Source organism: Aethalodelphis obliquidens, unplaced genomic scaffold, assembly GCF_003676395.1.
Source record: "Aethalodelphis obliquidens isolate GAN/ISIS:26980383/991018 unplaced genomic scaffold, ASM367639v1 scaffold55, whole genome shotgun sequence".
NCBI classification, from domain to species: domain Eukaryota; kingdom Metazoa; phylum Chordata; class Mammalia; order Artiodactyla; family Delphinidae; genus Aethalodelphis; species Aethalodelphis obliquidens.
The window spans coordinates 6,238,550-6,258,299 of record NW_020837999.1 but is presented as its reverse complement, the minus strand read 5'-3'; the positions used below and the strand labels follow the sequence as shown (position 1 = coordinate 6,258,299).

The 19,750-nt window shown below is 38.5% G+C and overlaps 1 protein-coding gene across 6 annotated transcripts in view; it reads left to right on the top strand.

Moving 5' to 3' along the window:
* RABGAP1L (RAB GTPase activating protein 1 like) overlaps nt 1–19,750 on the top strand; it is a 682,268-nt gene that overhangs the window by 483,006 nt on the left and 179,512 nt on the right. For all 6 annotated transcript variants that reach the window (XM_027086258.1, XM_027086259.1, XM_027086257.1 and 3 more), the window contains one exon: nt 7,359–7,400. In XM_027086258.1, coding sequence (XP_026942059.1) covers nt 7,359–7,400 — 42 coding nt within the window. The remainder of the gene's footprint in view (nt 1–7,358; nt 7,401–19,750) is intronic.

Below are 19,750 nucleotides of genomic sequence, written 5' to 3'. Positions count from 1 at the left end.
GGAATCATCCAAGTTTTGTTAGATTTTATAATATATTAGTGAATTAGTAGTAGACATAAGGGAGGACTTATCCCTGAGGGTTTTGAAACATTAGGACTTACAGTGAATTTGTATTCAAGGCTGCTGTGAAAGTCCCTGAAATCTTTTTTTTAAAAGCTCCTTCTTGGTTTTCAGTGCTACAATCCTGACCTCTAGTGGAAATCCAGAAACAAACCAAAAGCCAAAACATCACATCATTTTACTTATTACTCCATCAAAGTCCATCATTTAGTCATCCTAAAAAACTGAACTTGTAAAGTGCTTACAATACGAGAAACACAGAATAAAGTAAAATACATTTTGGCTGACATTTACAGCATTCTTGTTATAGGAACTATATTTAAGAGCAGCCAGTATTTACTTCTTTATATTTGCATGGTAATTATCTGTCACTCTCTTTTTTCTGTGGAAAAAAAAATGCATTACTTTATAGATCACAGAAGTAAGAAATTTAGCAAAGAAAAGCTGAAGGGTTTCTTCTCAGGTTACCTGATGTGCATAACAAACTACATCAAACCTGAGTGGCTTTAAAACAATGATCTTAGAGCAAGACATAGTGATATTATGTAGCCTCCTGATGTGATGCGCTGACACAATATTGCTTCTGTGGTATATGTGCCAAGAATACATAATCTAAGTTTAATCATAAGGAAACATCAGAAAAATCAAATTGAGGGACATTCTACAAAATAACTGGCCAGTACTCTTTAAAAAAGTGTCAAGTTTGTGGAAGACAAAGACTGAATACCGTCCCAGATGAAAGACTAAGGAGACATGACAACTATTGGATCCTGGACCAGAAAAAAGACATTCGTGGGACATTTGACAAAATTTGAATATTATTTTCTTGGTTTTGATAGTTATACTGTGGTTATGTAAGATGTTAACATCTGATAAAGCCAGGTGAAGGGTATGCAGAAACTCTTGGTCCTATTTTTGCAAATTTTTTCTAAACCTGAAATTATTTCAAAATGAAAGGGGTTTAAAAATTTTAAATAGCCATTTATTTTGTTGACAATTTCATAAGTCAGGAATTTGAGAAGAATTTAGCTAATGTGCTTCATCTCTCATCTACATGGCATCTGCTGGGGCACCTGAGGCTGGAGGATTCACTTTCAAGATGACATCTTCACTCACATATCTGGCATCTGGGTGATCCTTGCCTCTCCTTCTGTGCATGGCATCTTGTCCTGCAGGTCCCTTCTTCTTTTTTTGGCCTCTTAGAGCATGGGAGTCTAAGTGTAATTGTACTTCTTACATAGTGGCTGGCTTCCAAGAGCAAGCGCTCCATGAGATAGGACGTGGAAGCTGTCAGTCTCTTATGAGACCTGGGCCCAGAGTACTGGCATAGCTTCACTTCTACCATATTCTGTTGGTCAAAGCAGTAGCACAGTCTTCCCAGATTCAAGAGGAGAGGATCAAGACCCCACCTCTCAATGGGAGAAGTGTCCAAGAATTATGACTGTCTTTAATTCATAACAGATATCTCACCAAAATCTGCCTGACTTTGCAGTAGAGGTGGAATCAGTGAAAGAAGGCATGGTTTTGTTTTTTTGGGGGGTCAGACATACATAAATTCTAGTCTTGTCTTTACCATTTACTAACAGTGTGATGTCTCCTAACCTCAGTTTCCTCATTTCTAAAATGGTGGCAGTAACACATATGCCATAGAGTTACTGAGAGAATTAGTGAAAAAATATACATAGAAAATGTAAGATGTGGCAGACAATAAACATGTGAACCTAATAATAATCACTAGCATTTACTGAATACTTAGCAAGTGCTCAATTCATTTGATATGCTTTTTATATGCTGTCTCATTTATTCATTGCCCCTTCCTCGGGTGACGTGTCCCATTGTTGGATGGGCCAGAAAGGGCAGCAGCTATTTCCTCTAGCTTTAGTTGTATTTGCCTGCGAGCCTGCTCCATTTACCTGGTTTGATAATTATTCACTGCCTTGTTGTTTGGATTTCCATTTCCACATAGTACTTATTTCCCTCTTATTTTGATCCCTAAGGACCCAGGTGCTGAAGCACTTCTGGCACTTTTTGACACTACCTTTTCAGCATTTGTTCTCAGTGCTGTCAGTGCAGTTTTTGACAGCTTCTCACGCAATCTGTCAGCCCCCTGTGAGCCCACGATTGCCTGCTCATCAGAGCCAAAATGTTCAGTGTCTTTGTTTCAGTGAGTGCTCTGCTGTCAGCCTTCCTTTATGCAAGATTGTGGGTGCTCAGTTGTTGGCCTACCCAGGAACACGATGATCTGCACTTTGGAGCAATTATTTAATTTGGGGCAATTACTTGTAGGTGTTCTTCAAAGTGAAGGTTTTGCCAGGCTGTGACTGAATTTTGAAACAGCAGCTTCGCAATCAGTTAAGGAACTACTCCTTCACACACACAAGGCTGATCTCAGTCTGTTGTCACTGGAGGAAGGTGGTGACCCTTTCTTTTCACGGCAAGCTGAGTTTCTATTGCTTCACATCCTGCAAGCAGTCAGCTAATTTTTGCCTGTTTTCAATATGGAGACAAATAATAAAATTTGGTTTTGGTAGAAGTCACCTATTTGTTATCTTTCTCCTCCCTGCTCTCAAAATGTACTTGCCTTTAAATGGGAAGAATCACTTTAATCCTTTAGGAATTAGAGGCCGCATTAAATAATACCCAACTAAGTGATTCATTCATTCATTCATTCATTTATTCCTTGAGCCATCTTCTCTAACTTAGCAGTTAAGAATATGAGTTCTAGAGTTATACTGTGTAAGTTTAAATCCACTTAATAGCTGTGTGACCTTGGGAAATTTAATTTGACTTCTCTAAATCTTAATTTTCTTGTGGGTAAAATGGAATTTCAGGTTGTCGTGGGATTAAGTAAGGACATGTTTTTGGTGTAATTAATTTAGATCTTGGCACATAGAAAATATTCAGTGGATGTTGACTCATTTATTATCTTGCACTTGGAGTTAGACTTTGCACTATAAATAAGTAGCCATAACAATGTATTTACTTGTTGTTTTTACTCTTAATAATTCTGCAAATGCTTTAACCCTTTCAATCCTATTAGGAACACTTATTTACCCCTCAGTAACAATCAAATTGCTACAAATTACATATTCCTGAAGAGGGAAGCACCTTGAAAATATATAACAATTTTTTTCTTTTAAAAATATATCTCAGCTCAATTAGGCAAAAGTTGGACCATGTAAAAGTAGGTGGACAACAAAATAATGGGGGATTTAGTTCATATGGTGGCTTGGGAGAGTGAAAGGTGGTTCGCTTTTAATTTACTTCATTGTTGACTAGCAGGCTGAGGACCAAAGCTTGCATTGACATTGTCATCTTAAAAACAACCTATTGGAACTTCCCTGGTGGCACAGTGGTTAAGAATCCGCCTGCCAGTGCAGGGGACAGGGGTTCAAGCCCTGGTCTGGGAAGATCCCACACGCTGTGGAGCAGCTAAGCCCGTGCGCCACAGCTACTGAACCTGCACTCTAGAGCCTGCGAGCCACAACCAGTGAGCCTGCGGGCTGCAGCTACTGAAGCCCATGCGCCTAGAGCCCCTGCTCTGCAACAAGGGAAGCCACCACAATGAGAAGCCTGTGCATCGCAACAAAGAGTAGCCCCAGCTTGCTGCAACTAGAGAAAGCCCACGCGTAGCAACGAAGACCCAATGCAGCCATAAATAAATATATAAATAAATAAGTAAATTTATTTAAAAAAAAAAAAAAAAAGCAACCTATTTGTAGTGCCCAAATGTTGGCCTGAGGAAGGTTACTGTAATTTAGTGATACCTCTCATTGTATCCCTAAATGGGAATAAGTCTTATTTAAAAGAGAAAAATAGATATTTTTAAATATCTGACTAAAGTTGCCTTTTTTATTCTCTTCTTAGGAAATCAGGATACATTTTGTAGTGAAGTAAAGCACTGGGTAGAATAGCAAGTTTTTCCTGATTTCCAACAACTTAGAGGTCTAAAAATACCTTCGTTTGCACAGTCTGGCCACACTATTCTACTTCAGTTGAAGGCTTATGAAGTCTTTACTTTTCTTCATTTTTGTGGATTATATCTAGGGTTTCATGTAAGCAGGTGCAATAATACTTTATTATTATGAACTTATTTAAAGAGTTTACATATATAAAATTTTCTGATAACTGAAAGTTACCTCGTTAGCTTCCCAAACTTAAAGAAAATCTACTTTTTATTTAAAACACAGACTATGCTCCCTTAAGCACGATGTTTCAAATATAATGTAAGCGTTCGTTAACATTGCTGAGATTATCACAGTGAACTAATGTTAACTATTGAAGGGCTATTGGCTCCACTAAATGAGCCCGGACAGCTACACATTTTTTTTAAAGTTTATCTTCTGTTTCTATCAGATCTAATATTTTGATTCTGGCAACTGTCTCAACAGTCTCTGTCCCTAACCCTATCTACCACATACTCTGTCTTTTACTTTGCTACTTCTGATATCTGTAAACTATAAAATCGTATTACCAAACTAATTCTAAGTGTAAATGAAATTAAAATTGAATAAATTTTTTTCCTGGTATTAGTGAGAGCTATTTTGCTATCTAAAGATTTTTTTTTTCTCCAAGTTCTTGTTTGTGTTTTCCATAGCTCAGTTGTCCAATAGTTTGACTTTGAGATCATTGAAAAACAAGGTTTCTTACTGTCATTTGATGGTGATTCTACAAATTGGTCTAGTTAGGTCCATATGGAAAAGAATAAATCCCAGAAAATTTGGGGATAGCTAGTATAGTTCATTCATTTGGTCATCACATAAGCCCTTATTAAGTACATTACGCCAGCACTGTGTGGTGAAAATGCCCTTAAACTACACATTAGGAGGCTTGGCAAATGATCCTAGCCTGCTACTACTAAATGCATATATAACCTCAGGCTAGTCAAGTTCATATGCTGAAAAATGGGAATCATAATACAGGTTGTTATGTGGATCACTGAGATTTCACTCTTCCTGTGAAAGCAAGCAGGCAGGGGAAATGTTTGGCAGGGAGGTTGAGAACATAGCAGAGTTGGTTGTACTCTGGAGTGGAATACCCTGCAGGGGTTTGGGAAGGAGAGGGAAGAGTAGGAGACTGGTTTAGGAGAAAGGACCAGAGCATTTTTTTTTTTTTGCAGTACGTGGGCCTCTCACTGCTGTGGCCTCTCCCGTTGCGGAGCACAGGCTCTGGACGCGCAGTCTCAGCGGCCATGGCTCACGGGCCCAGCCGCTCCGCGGCATGTGGGATCTTTCCGGACCGGGGCACGAACCTGTGTCACCTGCATCGGCAGGCGGACTCTCAACCATTGCGCCACCAGGAAAGCCCCAGGGCCAGAGCATTTTGAGGATTAGAGAACAAGAGACAGGAAATGTTTACATTGCCAGCAGTGACTAGAAAAACAAGAGCCAGAGACACTGTGGATTTAGTCCTGATGGCGGCTTGATCAGCACTCAGGTTGTGAGGATTCACTATGCCTAGCCGCTGTGACGTGGGGCTGGAGGATATGTGTAGCAGGGCCTACAGCTGGGCAGCAGCTAGCGGGTGAGGACCCAAATTTAGATGAGGAAAGCAAATTCTGCTTAATTGTAACCCTTGTTCTTTTGATTGTGATCGTGGTCTCCTTTTTTTCTCTCATTGTGATCAAAACCAGTGTAGAATCCTTGCTTGGAGTGGTGATGCACTCTGTCAATTTGATTTTGTCTCCTGGCCTGATTATACTTCCTACTGCTTTCTGATTCTTAAAGGATTAACTGAGTACACCCAAAACCTTCAACCAAAGATTTTGTGTTTATCATTCATCCCTTCTTACTATTATGTCATATGTTTGGTAGTTGAATATGAAAGATTAGCATATTATAACAGGAATGCACTCTAATTATGAAACTGAGCAGGACCCTCTGGGGCTCCCGGGCACAGAAACCTTTCTGCGTCCCATGTTCCTTATTTGCAGGGAACAGACTCCAGCCTCTGTGACCTTCCTGAGTCCCCAAAGGCAGATTCCAACAGTTGCTAATCAGAGAAGGGAGAGGATTCAGAGACAAGGGAGGAGCACCAGAGAAGGCCACCTGAGGCCAGATAAAAGAAACCAGAGAAGCCCATCAAGAGATTACCTGAGACCAGATTAAAGGAGTGTAGGCCTTTCACACACCCTAATCTTATCAGCAACCCCACCCTTGAACTGTTGCTGTAAAAGTCACCAAATCCTCCCAGTTGGGACACACAATTTTTCAGGGCAGGAGCCCGCTGTGTCCCCCTTTGCCTGGCAAAGCAAAAAAACTATTGTTTTCTACTTCACCGAAAACTCTGTCTCTGAGATTCAATTCGGCACTGGTGCACAGAAGCCGAGTTTTCGGCATCAATTACCTAGTCCTAATTCTTGCTTCTGATTTTGGAGACAGTAAAAGGATGGTTTATTAAAGGTTCTTTGCATAACACATCTGGTACAGCTCTATATCCAGAAGGTAGATAGATTATATTTGTGACCAAGCTGAAGAGGGCACATCAAATAGACCCTGCACTTATGGGAGATGTCAGCTCAAATTTGAAAGGTCTTTCTCCTCATGTATGATGACTTGCATGACAAGGAAACTGCGTATTCTGTGGAAACTTTGTTTCTGACTCTGTCATCTTGAGCATTTAAGATTCCTGTCTCTTGACTTTAACATCTCAACATTTCTTCAGAGTCATTGGGCTGAACTCAGAGTCAAAATTCAGCCCCAGTACGGCTTCTTAACAAACTATTTAATTTCTTTATTCATGAAGAAATATTGCTCTGGTTTTCAGGAAAAAAGGAACAAGGGAGTCTAGCAAATAGCCCCTAATTACCACCTCTAGCTGTACACATACTACTTGAAAGCAAGCACTAAAACAAACAACACAATAAGAACAGTAGGGGAAATCCAGTGTGATGCTCACAATCTGTCCCAGTTATCAGCAACACTATTTTTCTTTGTTTTGTTTTGTTTGCCACTGGCAGTTTAACCACATCACACAGATAAGACTTAACAAATTTCAATTAATAATTTTAGACTTTGGTGTCACTGCCATTTTGATCAAGGAACTTGACTTTTGCAAGCCCTGAGCCAATTTGTCGTAAAAACAATAATTTTATGTGAGCATTAATTAGATAGCACCTAAAATTTATAATAAGCCTCTCATAGAAGAAAAAATACCTTTAGAAATCTCATGTTTAATTATTATTGTATGTGAAAATGAAAACAGATTTTATTAATGATATACAGAAGTCTTGGGAAAATACTTAATAAAATCGTGATAGACGTGACAGTATTGATTTTGACTCTCTTTTTCTATTTCAGGGTTTGAACATAATCTTTCATGTAGCCTTGGCTCTCCTAAAGGTAAGTCTGTTTTTATGTTTAAGTTACTGAACTGTCTTACCTCTCTGCCCTTGGAACTGGGCATCATTCAGTTTACAGCCTTTGCCTCATGCTAGATTCTTGAAAAAAAGAAAAAAAAACGACTTCTCTGAGGAACTCTGATCCTCTCTCCTTCCCCCATCCTTTTTTGTTGTTGTTTATTTCAAGTTTGGTTTTCTTATAATCCATTTAATCTTGCTATCACAGCACTTTTTCTAGTAAGGTAAAAATATTTCCATTCATTCAAGTTGTATGATATGAGAAGAAAACCTGTTTTCTGTCAAAATAATGCCAGCTTTCTTCTTAAAATACTTATCATAATAACATCCCTAAAGGTGCCTAAACATATAATTGAATTATTAGAATGCTTCTGTAATACACTGACTAAAAAAGAAACTGCTACATTTCAATTTGCAGTTCTTTCTCTGATAGCTAGAAATTTATAAGACATGTTAGAATTCAATTATAATTACCTTGTTGGGTTTTATATCAACATATCAGTGCAGCTTTAAAAGTGTGGAAACAGCAAGACATTTGCTGCAGAGTTGATGAAAATAACCTGGTTGGTTTTTGTCCTTCAGTTAAAGATGAAGTTCTGTTATTGAAGGTGATAATTGCCTTGCTTATAAAAAGATGCAAGCTCACCCTTTTCCCAGTAAAATGTAATGGTTAAAACTGCAGACACCGGACTCAGACAGATTTGGTTCTAATATCAGCTCTAGTGTATGACTTTGGGCAAATTACTCAGACCCTGAATTTTGAGATAATAATGAAAACGAATTTATAGGATTGCTAAATGATATGATACATAAAATTCTCTTAACATAATGTCTGGAAAATTGTATCGCCTAATAAATGGTAGCTGTCATTATTGTGATTACTATTATATTGATGAAGTAATTCAGAATTTGTTACTAGATTCCCTATAATTCTCCCAGATTTCCCAAAAGATAATAATCTGAATCTTCAGAGAAGCTCCTGATATTTTAGGAAAGGTTCCATACTTAACCATTAAATACCTTGATTCTAAACAAAGGCATCACATAATATAGGCCCTATGCAACTCAAGATGTGGGCTGCTGCGCCTCATCTCTTGTTCTGTTAAGCATTTGTTTTTTATGAAGTTCGTAAACTGTACTTCAGACTTTTCATTAAATCATTTTGAGTTTAGATATGAACAGTTCATATGACAAAGTTACTTTAGAAGTTAAGGAAAATATTTTCAATAAAGTAACAAGCGTCTTTGCGTATATCTTTCAATGAAATCATGGATCTCCACCTCATTTTTTTTTCTTGTCATTAAAACAAATCAAATCCAAAAGATGCTTTCTGCAGAGGGCTGGAATAAGACTTTTAGACTGCCTAAGCAGTGAAAGTATTACATAATTAAGACTAAAAACAATATTAAACCATAAAGTAAGTATAAGGAAGTCCAACAAGGTTTTGATTTTTCCTATCATGTCTAATTTTTTGTTTCAGATACTACATCTTTCCCAAGATGCCTTTTCTCATTTTTAATGACCTTCCTTTACTAGTGCTCTTAGCCCGTGCTTAGTCTGTCTTTTGCGGGTAACCTAGGACTTTGCCTCTGGATATCAGACCTGTACTCCGTGTCAGCCTAATAATTTATTCTTCTGGTAAATTATCCCCCTGGCTGACAGGTTTTGGGGGCTTGATTGTATTGTTTTCATTTATTTATGGCCATGTTAACCCAGACATGGCCTGTGCAGGGGACATTCTCTGGCCACTGAGCAGAAAGGCTTTTGTATCTTCTCTAGCAATGCATGGATACTCATCTAATATCATCTTGGAGAATGTCTAGTTAGAGAAAATAAAAAGGAGAGCTTTCCCATTACTATAGGTTTATATTTATCTCTCTTCCTTGTTTGAATCCTGGAGCTGACCTCACATAGAGACAGTACATATATAGGCTGCACTGAAGTGTACTTAATTGATCTGATTGCCCCACCTAGAAAAAGAATACTCCAAACATATTTGACAGTGACTAACTTTTAGCTTCTAATCTATCAGATAAAAGAATATAAACTTGTTTATATCAGAATAACACAATTAGGGATAGTTCAAAATGCTTATGAACCCAGCCTAACTAATTTTCAGTATAGCTGTAGAGGGACTTTAGATTTCTCTGTATTCAGTATAGCTGTAGAGGGACTTTAGATTTCTCTGTATTTCTTGTGATGAGGGGAATCAGAAAGGGAAATAACATTACTTGAGCACTTACTGTGTGCTAAGTGTTAACGTAGGTTATCTCATTAGCACACATCAAATGTGTTATTTGTAGGAGAATCATGAGCTGTGTTAGAGAAGATGATCTAATTCTCTCCCTCAGTTGATTATTGAGGGAGCCAAGGCCCCAGATGGCCTAAAATCTTTTGGCTTAGAAAAGGCAAAGCTGAATTTATAATTTTAAACAGCATAAACATAGGTAAATGTCTCTGTTGCTCAGTATGGTTTATAGACACCTACTTTCTGAATGGGAGCTACTTCCTTTTGGGTTAGAAACAGTCTACCAGGCAGCTGGAAAGCTATTGAGCTAAAAGAATGATTTGCTCTAGTAGGTAGCATCATTAAATCATTTAGGATGTTGGCAGTGTCCACTAGGTAGGTTGGATATATTCCTAAAAATCTAATTCACTTATTATATGAAACATTCAGTAGTCATAGCATAGTACATTATAATAGATTGGAGGTGATCAGTCAGAATTAATCCTAGCCACTTCATGTTGGCAGAGAAAATTTCCAATCAGAATAGGCTCTTTGCTTTCCAACAATGATTAAGAAGTAAATGACAGAATGTTTTTCTCTCCCTCACCCCCAAGCTCATTTTGTGTCTTACATGTGCTGGGATTGACATACACACACTACTATATATAAAATAGATAACTAATAAAGACCTACCATATAACACAGGGAACTCTACTCAATATTCTGTAATAACCTATAAGGGAAAGGAATCTAAAAAAAAGAGTAGATATATGTATATGTACAACTGATTCACTTTGCTGTACACCTGAAACTAATGCAACATTGTAAATCAGCTATACTCCAGTAGAAAAAAAGAAAAGTCCATTCATAACCCTACCCCAGAGGTAACCATAATAAAAATTGGGTATAAAATCTTTCTCTCATACTTTAGTCTATTGAATATGTAAGCGTGTATTACCTACCTGCATATACACATAAATGTATGTATAAACAAATATGTTTTAATATGGCTTTGAGGGTTATAGATAAGAAGATGGGGAGGTAGTGGGTAAATCTAGAAGAACAATGTGAAAGGATGAACATATTTATTTTCTTTAAAAAAATGCTGTTGAACAAGACTGTTTTTCATTTAATAATATATTATGCATATCTTTCCTTGTCACTACACACATGTAGTGGTTAAAAGCATGGATGCTGGAGCCAGACTGGTTGAGTTTAAATCCCATCTCACACAATTTATCTGGTGATCTTAGGTAAATTACAGTTTCTCCATCTTTAAAATGGGGAGGTTAGTAATACCTATCCCATAAGGTTGTTGTTCAGGTTTAATGAGTTAATATACAGTTGGTGCCTGTAACTTAGTAAGCACTACAGTGCACCCAGGTGCTATTATTACACATAGAACTTGCTTAGCCTTTTAAATGGCTGCTTATTTTTCTGATATATCATAATTTATTTAACCATTTTATATTTAATTTTTATGGACATTAAAGTTGTTTCCAGAGTTTCCCGTTAAACAAAACTGTAACAAACATCCTTAAACGTCTATCTTTGCATAGTTATCTAATAATATCTTTAGGATAAATTCCTAGGAATGTAATTGCTAGGTCAAACTATAATCACATTTTAATTTTTGATGCATGTTGCAAAATTGCTTTCTGTTAGCAACCATACTCTTGAAAAAACAAAATTTCTAAATATGCACTTTTATGGACCCTGAAAGCAAGTTTTAAAACAAAGCAGCTTAAAAAGTAATTATTAATAATAATTTGTTTTGTTGTAAACAAATGAAACTCCTCAGAGAGTTTTGAAGACTCCAATGTTATGTTCTTCTGTTTAGAAACATCTAGTTTTTTTAAGGAAGTCAGCTGATCCTGGCTAAATTTTAGAAGAATGAGCCTTAGCTTGGAGCGGCTTTATGTATTACGTGAAACTTCTTAAGTATATATCTTTGATGTTTTTGGCTTTTCAACCCTCTCTGCTATGGTGTGTTTCCTTATCATTCTGTTGAAGCGTTTTTGATCGTCACTAATGAAATCTAGTAGACATCTTTCCATTTTTATCTAACTTGATCTCTCACCAGTTATCAAAGCAGCATGACATAGCACTTCCTTTTCTCCTCCTCCCCCTCTTCCTTCTGAGGTCAAATCCCATCTCTGACAGTTTATCCAGTGATCTTAGGGAACTTAACAGTTTACCCATCTTTAAAATGGGGATATTAGTAATACCTATCACATAGGATTGTTGTTAGAGTTTAATGAGTTAATATATGATTGGTGCCTATAACTTAGTAAGTACTACAGTGCACACAGGTGCTATTATTACACGTAGAGCTTCTCCTCTTCCTCTCCTTTCCCTCTCCCTCCCCTCCCCCTCCCTCTTCTTCTCCTTCTCTCCTTCTTACATTCTCCTTTGGCTTCTTATTTTTTTATCTCCCTCTCTGCTTCTTCTCATTTTCCTTTACTCACTCCTTTTTTTGTCCCTAGTCATCAATTTGGAATTCCATTGACCTTCAGCCTTTATTCTGTTAATGTTACACATCACGTTGATTGATTTGCAGGTGTTAAACCACCCTTGCATCCTTGGGATAAATCCTACTTGATCATGGTGTATGTTTTTTTAATGTACTGTTGAATTTGGTTTGCTAATATTTATTTATTTAGTTAGTTGCACTGGGTCTTAGTTGCAGCAGGCAGGCTCCTTAGTTGTGCCTCGTGGGCTCCTTAGTTGTGGCACGTGGGCTCCTTTTAGTTGCAGCAGGTAGGGTCCTTAGTTGCAGCTCTAGGGCTTCTTAGTTGCAGCTCACCTGCTCCTTAGTTGTGGCAGGAGGGCTTCTTAGTTGCAGCTCACAGGCTCCTTAGTTGCGGCATGTGAACTCTTAGTTGCAGCATGCATGTGGGATCTAGTTCCCTGACCAGGGATCAAACCCGGGCCCCTGCATTGGGAGCACAGAATCTTATCCACTGCGCTACCAGGGAAGTCCCTGCTAATATATTTTGTTGAGGATTTTTGTATCCATGTTCATCAGCGTTATTAGCCTGAAATTTTCCTTTTTGTAGTGTCTTTGTCTGGTTTGGTATTAGGGAAATGCTGGCATCATAAAGTGAGTTTGAAAGAGTTCCTTCCTCTTCAGTTTTTTGGAATAATTTGAGGAAAATAGGTATCAACTCTTCTTTAAATATTTGGTAGAATTCACCTGTGAAACCCTCTGGATGTGGACTTTTTTTTGTTGAGGGTTATTTGATTATGGGTTCAATTTCATTACTAGTAATCAGTCTGTTCAGATTTTCTGTTTCTGCATGATTCAGTCTTGGAAGATGGTATGTTTTTAGGAATTTATCCATTTCTTGTAGGTTGTCTAATTTGTTGGCATATAATTATTCATAGTATTCTCTTACGATTCTTTGTACTTTGTACTTCTGTACTTCTTTGTACAGAACTTTGTACTTCTGTGATATTGGTAGTAATTTTTCCTCTTTCATTTCTGATTTTATTTATTTGGGCCCTCCTCTTTTTTTCTTGATGAGTCTGGCTGAAGGTTTATTGATTTTGTTTATCTTTCTAAAGAACCAGCTTTTAGTTTTATTGATCTTTTCTTTTTTTGGTCTCTATTTCATTTATTTCTCTTCTGGTTTTTATTATTTCCTTCCTTCTACTAACTTTTGGCTGTGTTTGTTCTTCTTTTTCTATTTCCTTTAAATGTAAAGTTAGGCTTTTTCAGTTAAGATTTTTCTTGTTTCTTGAAGTACACCTGTATTGCTGTGAACTTCCCTCTTAGAACTGCTTTTGCTGCATCTGAAAGATTTTGGAACATTGTTTTTCCATTTCTGTTTGTCTCAAGGTTTTTAAAAATTTCCTCTTTGATTTCTTTATTGACCCATTGATTGTTTAATAGCATGTTGTTTGGTCTCCATGTGTTTGTGTCTTTTCCAGTTTTCTTTTTTTTTTTTTTAAAGAAGATGTTGGGGGTAGGAGTTTATTAATTAATTTATTTATTTTTGCTGTGATGCATCTTCGTTTCTGTGCCAGGGCTTTCTCTAGTTGTGGCAGGCAGGGGCCACTCTTCATCGCGGTGCACAGGCCTCTCACTATGGCAGCCTCTCTTGCTGTGGAGCACAGGATCCAGACGCACAGGCTCAGTAGTTGTGGCTCACAGACCTAGTTGCTCCGCGGCATGTGGGATCCTCCCAGACCAGGGCTCGAACCCATGTCCCCTGCATTAGCAGGCAGATTCTCAACCACTGTGCCACCAGGGAAGCCCCCAGTTTTCTTATAATTAATTTCTGTTTTCGTATCATCATGGTTGGAAGAGATTCTTGATAAGATTTTTATCTTCTTAAATGTATTGAGACTTGTTTTGTGGCCTAACGTGTGATCTATCCTGGAGAATGATTCATGTGCACTTGAAAAGAATGCATTGTGCTGTTTTTGGATGAAATATGCTGTATATCTCTATTAAGTCCCTTGATCATTTAAAACCAATATTCCCTTATTTATTTTCTGTCTGGATGCTCTACTCATTCATGTGAGTGGCATAATTCAAGTCCCCTACTATAATTGTATTGCTGTCTATTTCTCTCTTTATTTCTATTAATATTTACTTTATATTGGATTGGCAAAAAAATTTATTTGGGTTTTCGTAAGGTGTTATGGAAGAACCCAAATGAACTTTTTGGCCAATCCAGTATATTTAGGTGCTCCTATGTTGGGTGTATTAATTCTTGCAAATGTTATATTCTCTTGTTGGATTGACCCCTTTATCATTATGTAATGTCCTTCTTTGTCTCCTGTTACAGTCTTTGTTGTTTTGTTTTTGTTTTTTTTGTTTTTTTTTTTTTTGCGGTACACGGGCCTCTCACTGTTGTGGCCTCTCCCGTTGCAGAGCACAGGCTCCGGACACGCAGGCTCAGCGGCCATGGCTCACAGGCCCAGCCGCTCCGCGGCATGTGGGATCTTCCCGGACTGGGGCACGAACCCGCATGCCCTGCATCGGCAGGCGGACCCTCAACCACTGCGCCACCAGGGAAGCCCAAGTCTTCGTTTTAAAGTTCATTTTTCTGATATAAATATTGATATCCCAGCTTCTTTCTTTTTGTTTCCAATTGTATGGTATGGTTCCAATTGTATGGTATATCTTTTTCTATCCCTTCACTTTCAGTCTGCAACTGTCTTTAGGTTGAAGTGAGTCTCTTGTAGGCAGCATATAGGTCTTATTTTTTTAACCATTCAGATATTCTGTATCTTTTGTCTGGAGAATTTAGTCCATTGATGTTTAAAGTAATTTTTGATAAGTATGTACTTATTGTCATTTTGTTAATTTTTTTCTGGCTGTTTTTGTAGCTCTTCTCTGTTCCTTTCTTCTTCTCTTTCTCTCTTCCCTTGTGTTTTGATTGTTTTCTTTAGTATTATATTTAGATCCCTTTCTCATTTTCTTCCGTGTATTTACTATAAGTTCTCTCTTTGTGGTTACTGTGGGGTTTACATGTAACATCCTATGCATGTACAGTCCCTGTGTTTCATATTTTTGATGACACATTTTACATCTTTTTAGTTTAGGTATCTCTTACTTATTGTATTTTTAATTAATTTTAATAATTTTGTCTAACCCTTCATATATACTTTGTAAGTGATTAATCCACTACCTTTAGTATTTGTTTACCTTTTTTGGTATGATTTTTACTTTCATATGTTCTCATTATTAGTGCCTTTCCTTTTTAGTTTAGGGAAGTCCCTTTAATATTTCTTATAAGGCCAATTTAGTGGTGATGAACTCCTTTAGCTTTTGCTTATCTGGAAAATTCTTAATCTCTCCTTAAATTCTGAACAATAACTTTGCCGGCTAGAGAATTCTTGGTTGGCAGGGGTTTCTTTCTTTCAGCATTTTGAATACGTCTTGCCACTCTTTTCTGGCCTGTTAAATTTATGCTGAAAAAAATCTGCTGATGGCCTTATGGGGTTTCCCTTGTAAGTAATAAGTTGCTTTTCTCTTGCTGGTTTTAAGAGCCTCTATCCTTAACTTTTACCATTTTAATTATAATGTGTCTCAGTGTGTTTCTCTTTGGATTCATCCTATTTGGAACTTTCTGGGCTTCCTGGACCTGGATGTCTTTTTCCTTCCCCAAATTAGGGAAATTTTCACCTGTCATTTCTTCAAATACTTTTTCTGGCTTTTTCTTTTTCTCCGATCCTCTTGAGACCCCCTATCACGTAAATGTTATTTCACTTGATCTTATCCCAGAGGTCCCTTAATGTTTCCTCACTTTTTAAAAAAATTAATTTATTTATTTTTGGCTGTGTTGGGTCTTCGTTGCTGTGCACAGGCTTTCTCTAGTTGCGGCAAGTGGGGGCTACTCTTTGTTGTGGTGCATGTGGTTCTCATTGCGGTGGCTTCTCTTGTTGTGGAGTATGGGCTCTAGGTGCATGGGCTTCAGTAGTTGTGGCACGAGGGCTCAGTAGTTGTGGCTTGCAGGCTCTAGTAGTTGTGGCGCAAGGGCTTAGTTGCTCTGCGGCATGTGGGATCTTCCCGGACCAGGGCTTGAACCCGTGTCCCCTGCATTGGCAGGCGGATTCTTTTTTTTTTTTTTTTTTTTTTTAACGATACATGGGCCTCTCACTGCTGTGGCCTCTCCCGTTGTGGAGCACAGGCTCCGGACGCGCAGGCCCAGTGGCCATGGCTCACGGGTCCAGGCGCTCTGTGGCATGTGGGATCTTCCCAGACCGGGGCACAAACCCACGTCCCCTGCATCGGTAGGCGGACTCTCAACCACTGCACCACCATGGAAGCCTGGCAGGCAGATTCTTAACCACTGTGCCACCAGGGAAGTCCCTTCCTCACTTTTTAAAGTTCTTTTTTCAGTTTGCTGCTCTGTCTGGGTGTTTTCCGTTGCTTTGTCTTTCAGCTTACTGACTTGTGCTTGTATTTCATCCATTCTGCTGTTGAACCCTTCTAGTGTATTTTTCAGTTTAGTATAATTTCTGTTTCATTCTTTCTTATATTTTCTGTATATTTGTTGAAGTTCTGTCTGTGTTCTTCCATTCTTCTCCTGAGATCAGTGAGCATTGTTATGATCGTTATTTTGAACTCTTTATTAGGTAGGTTGCTTATCTCCATTTCATTAAGGTCTTTTTTTCTGGGGATTTGCCATGTTCTTTGGTTTGCAACATATTCCTCTATCTCCTCATTTTGCCTGTCTCTCTGTGTTTGTCTGTATGTATCAGGGAAAATGCCTATCTCCCTCAGTCTTGAAGGAGTGGTCTTTGGTAGGAGCTGTTCCTTGTGGCCAAGAAGCACAATCTCCCCTGGCCACCAGAACCAGGCCCTCTATGGGTATCTGTCACGTGGGCTACATGCACCTGCTGCTTGTAATAGGGCTGAGACTGCTCTGAGGGGAGGGTGGAGTTCCAGGTGCTCACTTGCTCAATTGTGGCCCATCTGCTGCACAGGGAGAGCAGGACTCAGGGCCCTGGCCCAGCCTGGCTTCTGCTGGGCTGCTATGCAGGGAGGGCAGGACTCAGGGTGCTCACGTGTCCCAGCTCTGTGTGGAGTGGGAAAGGTTAAGAGCACTCACCCAACCAGTTGTGACTCATTTGCTGTATAAGGGGGGCAAGGCTTAGGGTGCTCACCCAGCCCAGTTTCACCTCTATTACTTCTGTGCTAAGGTGGGACTTGGGAAGCTCTACTGTACTGGTTGTGGCTCAGTCTCTGCACAGGTTGTGTGGGGCTCAGGACACCCACCCGGGCTGGTTGCCTCTAGGCTACTGCATGGGGAGGGCAGGGCTCAGGACACTTGCCTGGACCAATTGTGACCCAACTGCTGCATGGGGAGGGCAGGGCTCAGGGTGCTCCAGAACAAAGTTGAATAAAAGTGGAAAGAGCCTACATCTTTGTCTTGTTCTTGATCTCATTTACTTTCAGAAAAGTTTTATTACTTAGACCTCCATTTCTGGATTACCACTACCACTACTATCACCACCACCTTTTTCTGCCACATGTGGTAGTAGTTCAACCACATTAAGGTGATGAACAAATTATTTGCTAAAGATCAAAATTGCCATGCATAAGTAGTAATGAAGCTCTTCCCCTTATTCTGGAGAAACCTTCATTGTACTCTTGTATGTGATTTTTGTCTTTGTCATCACTGTGATTCAGACTAGATTTATAGGAAACTCCAGTACTTTTTTTTTCAACTATATTGAAATATAATTGACTTTTTTACAGATTTTATTATTTTTAAAAGAAGAAGCTTTGTGTATGTCTGGGCATATGTAATCTACTTGCTTAATTAAAAATCTTTTTTCTCAGAGATTATTCATTTGTCCCTGCCTACTCTGTTTACTTCAGTATTTAGCTTCTAGAAAGAAATAATTTCACGTTACATGAGAAATAGAAAATATATTTATGTTACAATACTTTTTTTTTCTTTTTTTTCCAGTTCAGCTTGTGTGATTCTGATTTGTATATCAAATAGAATCCAAATACTTAACTGAAACATCTCTTTCCTCAAATAAACTTCCCTCATATCAGTAGCTTGTTGCTACAGGTTTTTATGTCACTGAACCTTCTTTCCAGAAATCTGTCTGGAATTCCATTGGAGAAATAACCATTCATATTTCTTATTTTGGCCCCCGTCAAAAGCTTCCGGTTTACCCTGCTGTCAGTAGGCTGGAAGCTCTCTCATAAGCCATGCCCTGTGTGTCCTATCCTGCTTCCTTGTCCAGTGCCCCTTCTACAGCTAAAATAACCTCCTACCATTCCTTATTAGGACTTCCTTGTTTTCGCACCTTTAATAACCTGTTACTTTGTAATCTTCCACTTGCTATCTACCAACTCATCTTCCATTCCCTATTCAGAACTCTCCTAGGACACATGAAATGCATTGTATACTAATGACATTTGTTCATTTATTTGTTCATTCAGCAAATGACTTTTGAGCACCTATTGTGAGTCAGACACTGTGCTTAATGACATGGATACAACAGTAGACACATAGTCCCTTTTCTTAAGTTGTTTAAAGAAGTATCTGACAGTCCTCTTAATGCATGTGAACAAATAAAATCTCTTTTTCTCACTTCCCTTCTCCTCCCTCAAAAAAAAAAAAATCTTCCCACCAATCTACAGTAAGAGACTGTCCCAATTTATTTTAGTTATGTCACAGTATTGCAAGTCCCTACAGCAGTATAACTCGAAGTGATTCTTAACCATTAGTGTCCTCCAGAATCACCTAAGTCCCAAGGAATTTGTTTAAATTGAACATTTCTGAATGCCTCCTCTCACCCATCCCTCACCCTCAAGATCTGATGCAGGCAGTTCCGGAACCAGAAGGGTAGGAATACTCATGAGTTACTTAGAGCAGGAATTCTCAGTCTTAACTCTACATCAGAATCTCCTGTATATTAGAGTTAGCTTTAAACATTTTCTGACTCTAAGTTGTACAGAACAATTTCATTTGAATATCTAGGTGGGACCCAAGCATCACTATTTTTAAAAACTCCCAAGGTGATCCCAGTGTGCAGCTAAGCATCTACTACACTGTGATGAAACATTCAAAATTAAATTATCTAAACAAAGTGGTAGTGAGGGAACAAGGAGAAGAAAACACATGTGCAATTAGCGGAAGCATTCAGTCACACTTAGAAAATGGCTGGTCCTTATTTTCATCATTATCAATTGCTAACGTGTCTGTTTGGTCTCTGTGCTCCTCCATCTCCATACCCGTTTTCTAGGATTGTAACAATTGCTCAGTGGGGCCTTGAGGTTCCTGAGGAGTGTACTAAGGGGAGTCCCTTTAAAATGGAGACAAAAGAAGTACCTGGGTTGAGGTGTGGATTGTGATTCAGCTAATTCATGGTGGATTACCAAAGGTTGCTTTAACCAGAAAACCTAATTTATAAAGCATAGCTCATCCACTATTAGTATCTTCAAACCAGGAAAAGAGTCTTAATAGAGAACCCCAAAATTCTAAAATTGGGCCCTGCTCATATATCCAGAGAAGACCATAATTTGAAAAGATACATGCACCCCAGTGTTCATTTCAGCACTATTTGCAATAGCCAGGTCATGGAAGCAACCTAAGTGTCTGTCAACAGATGAATGGATAAAGAAAATG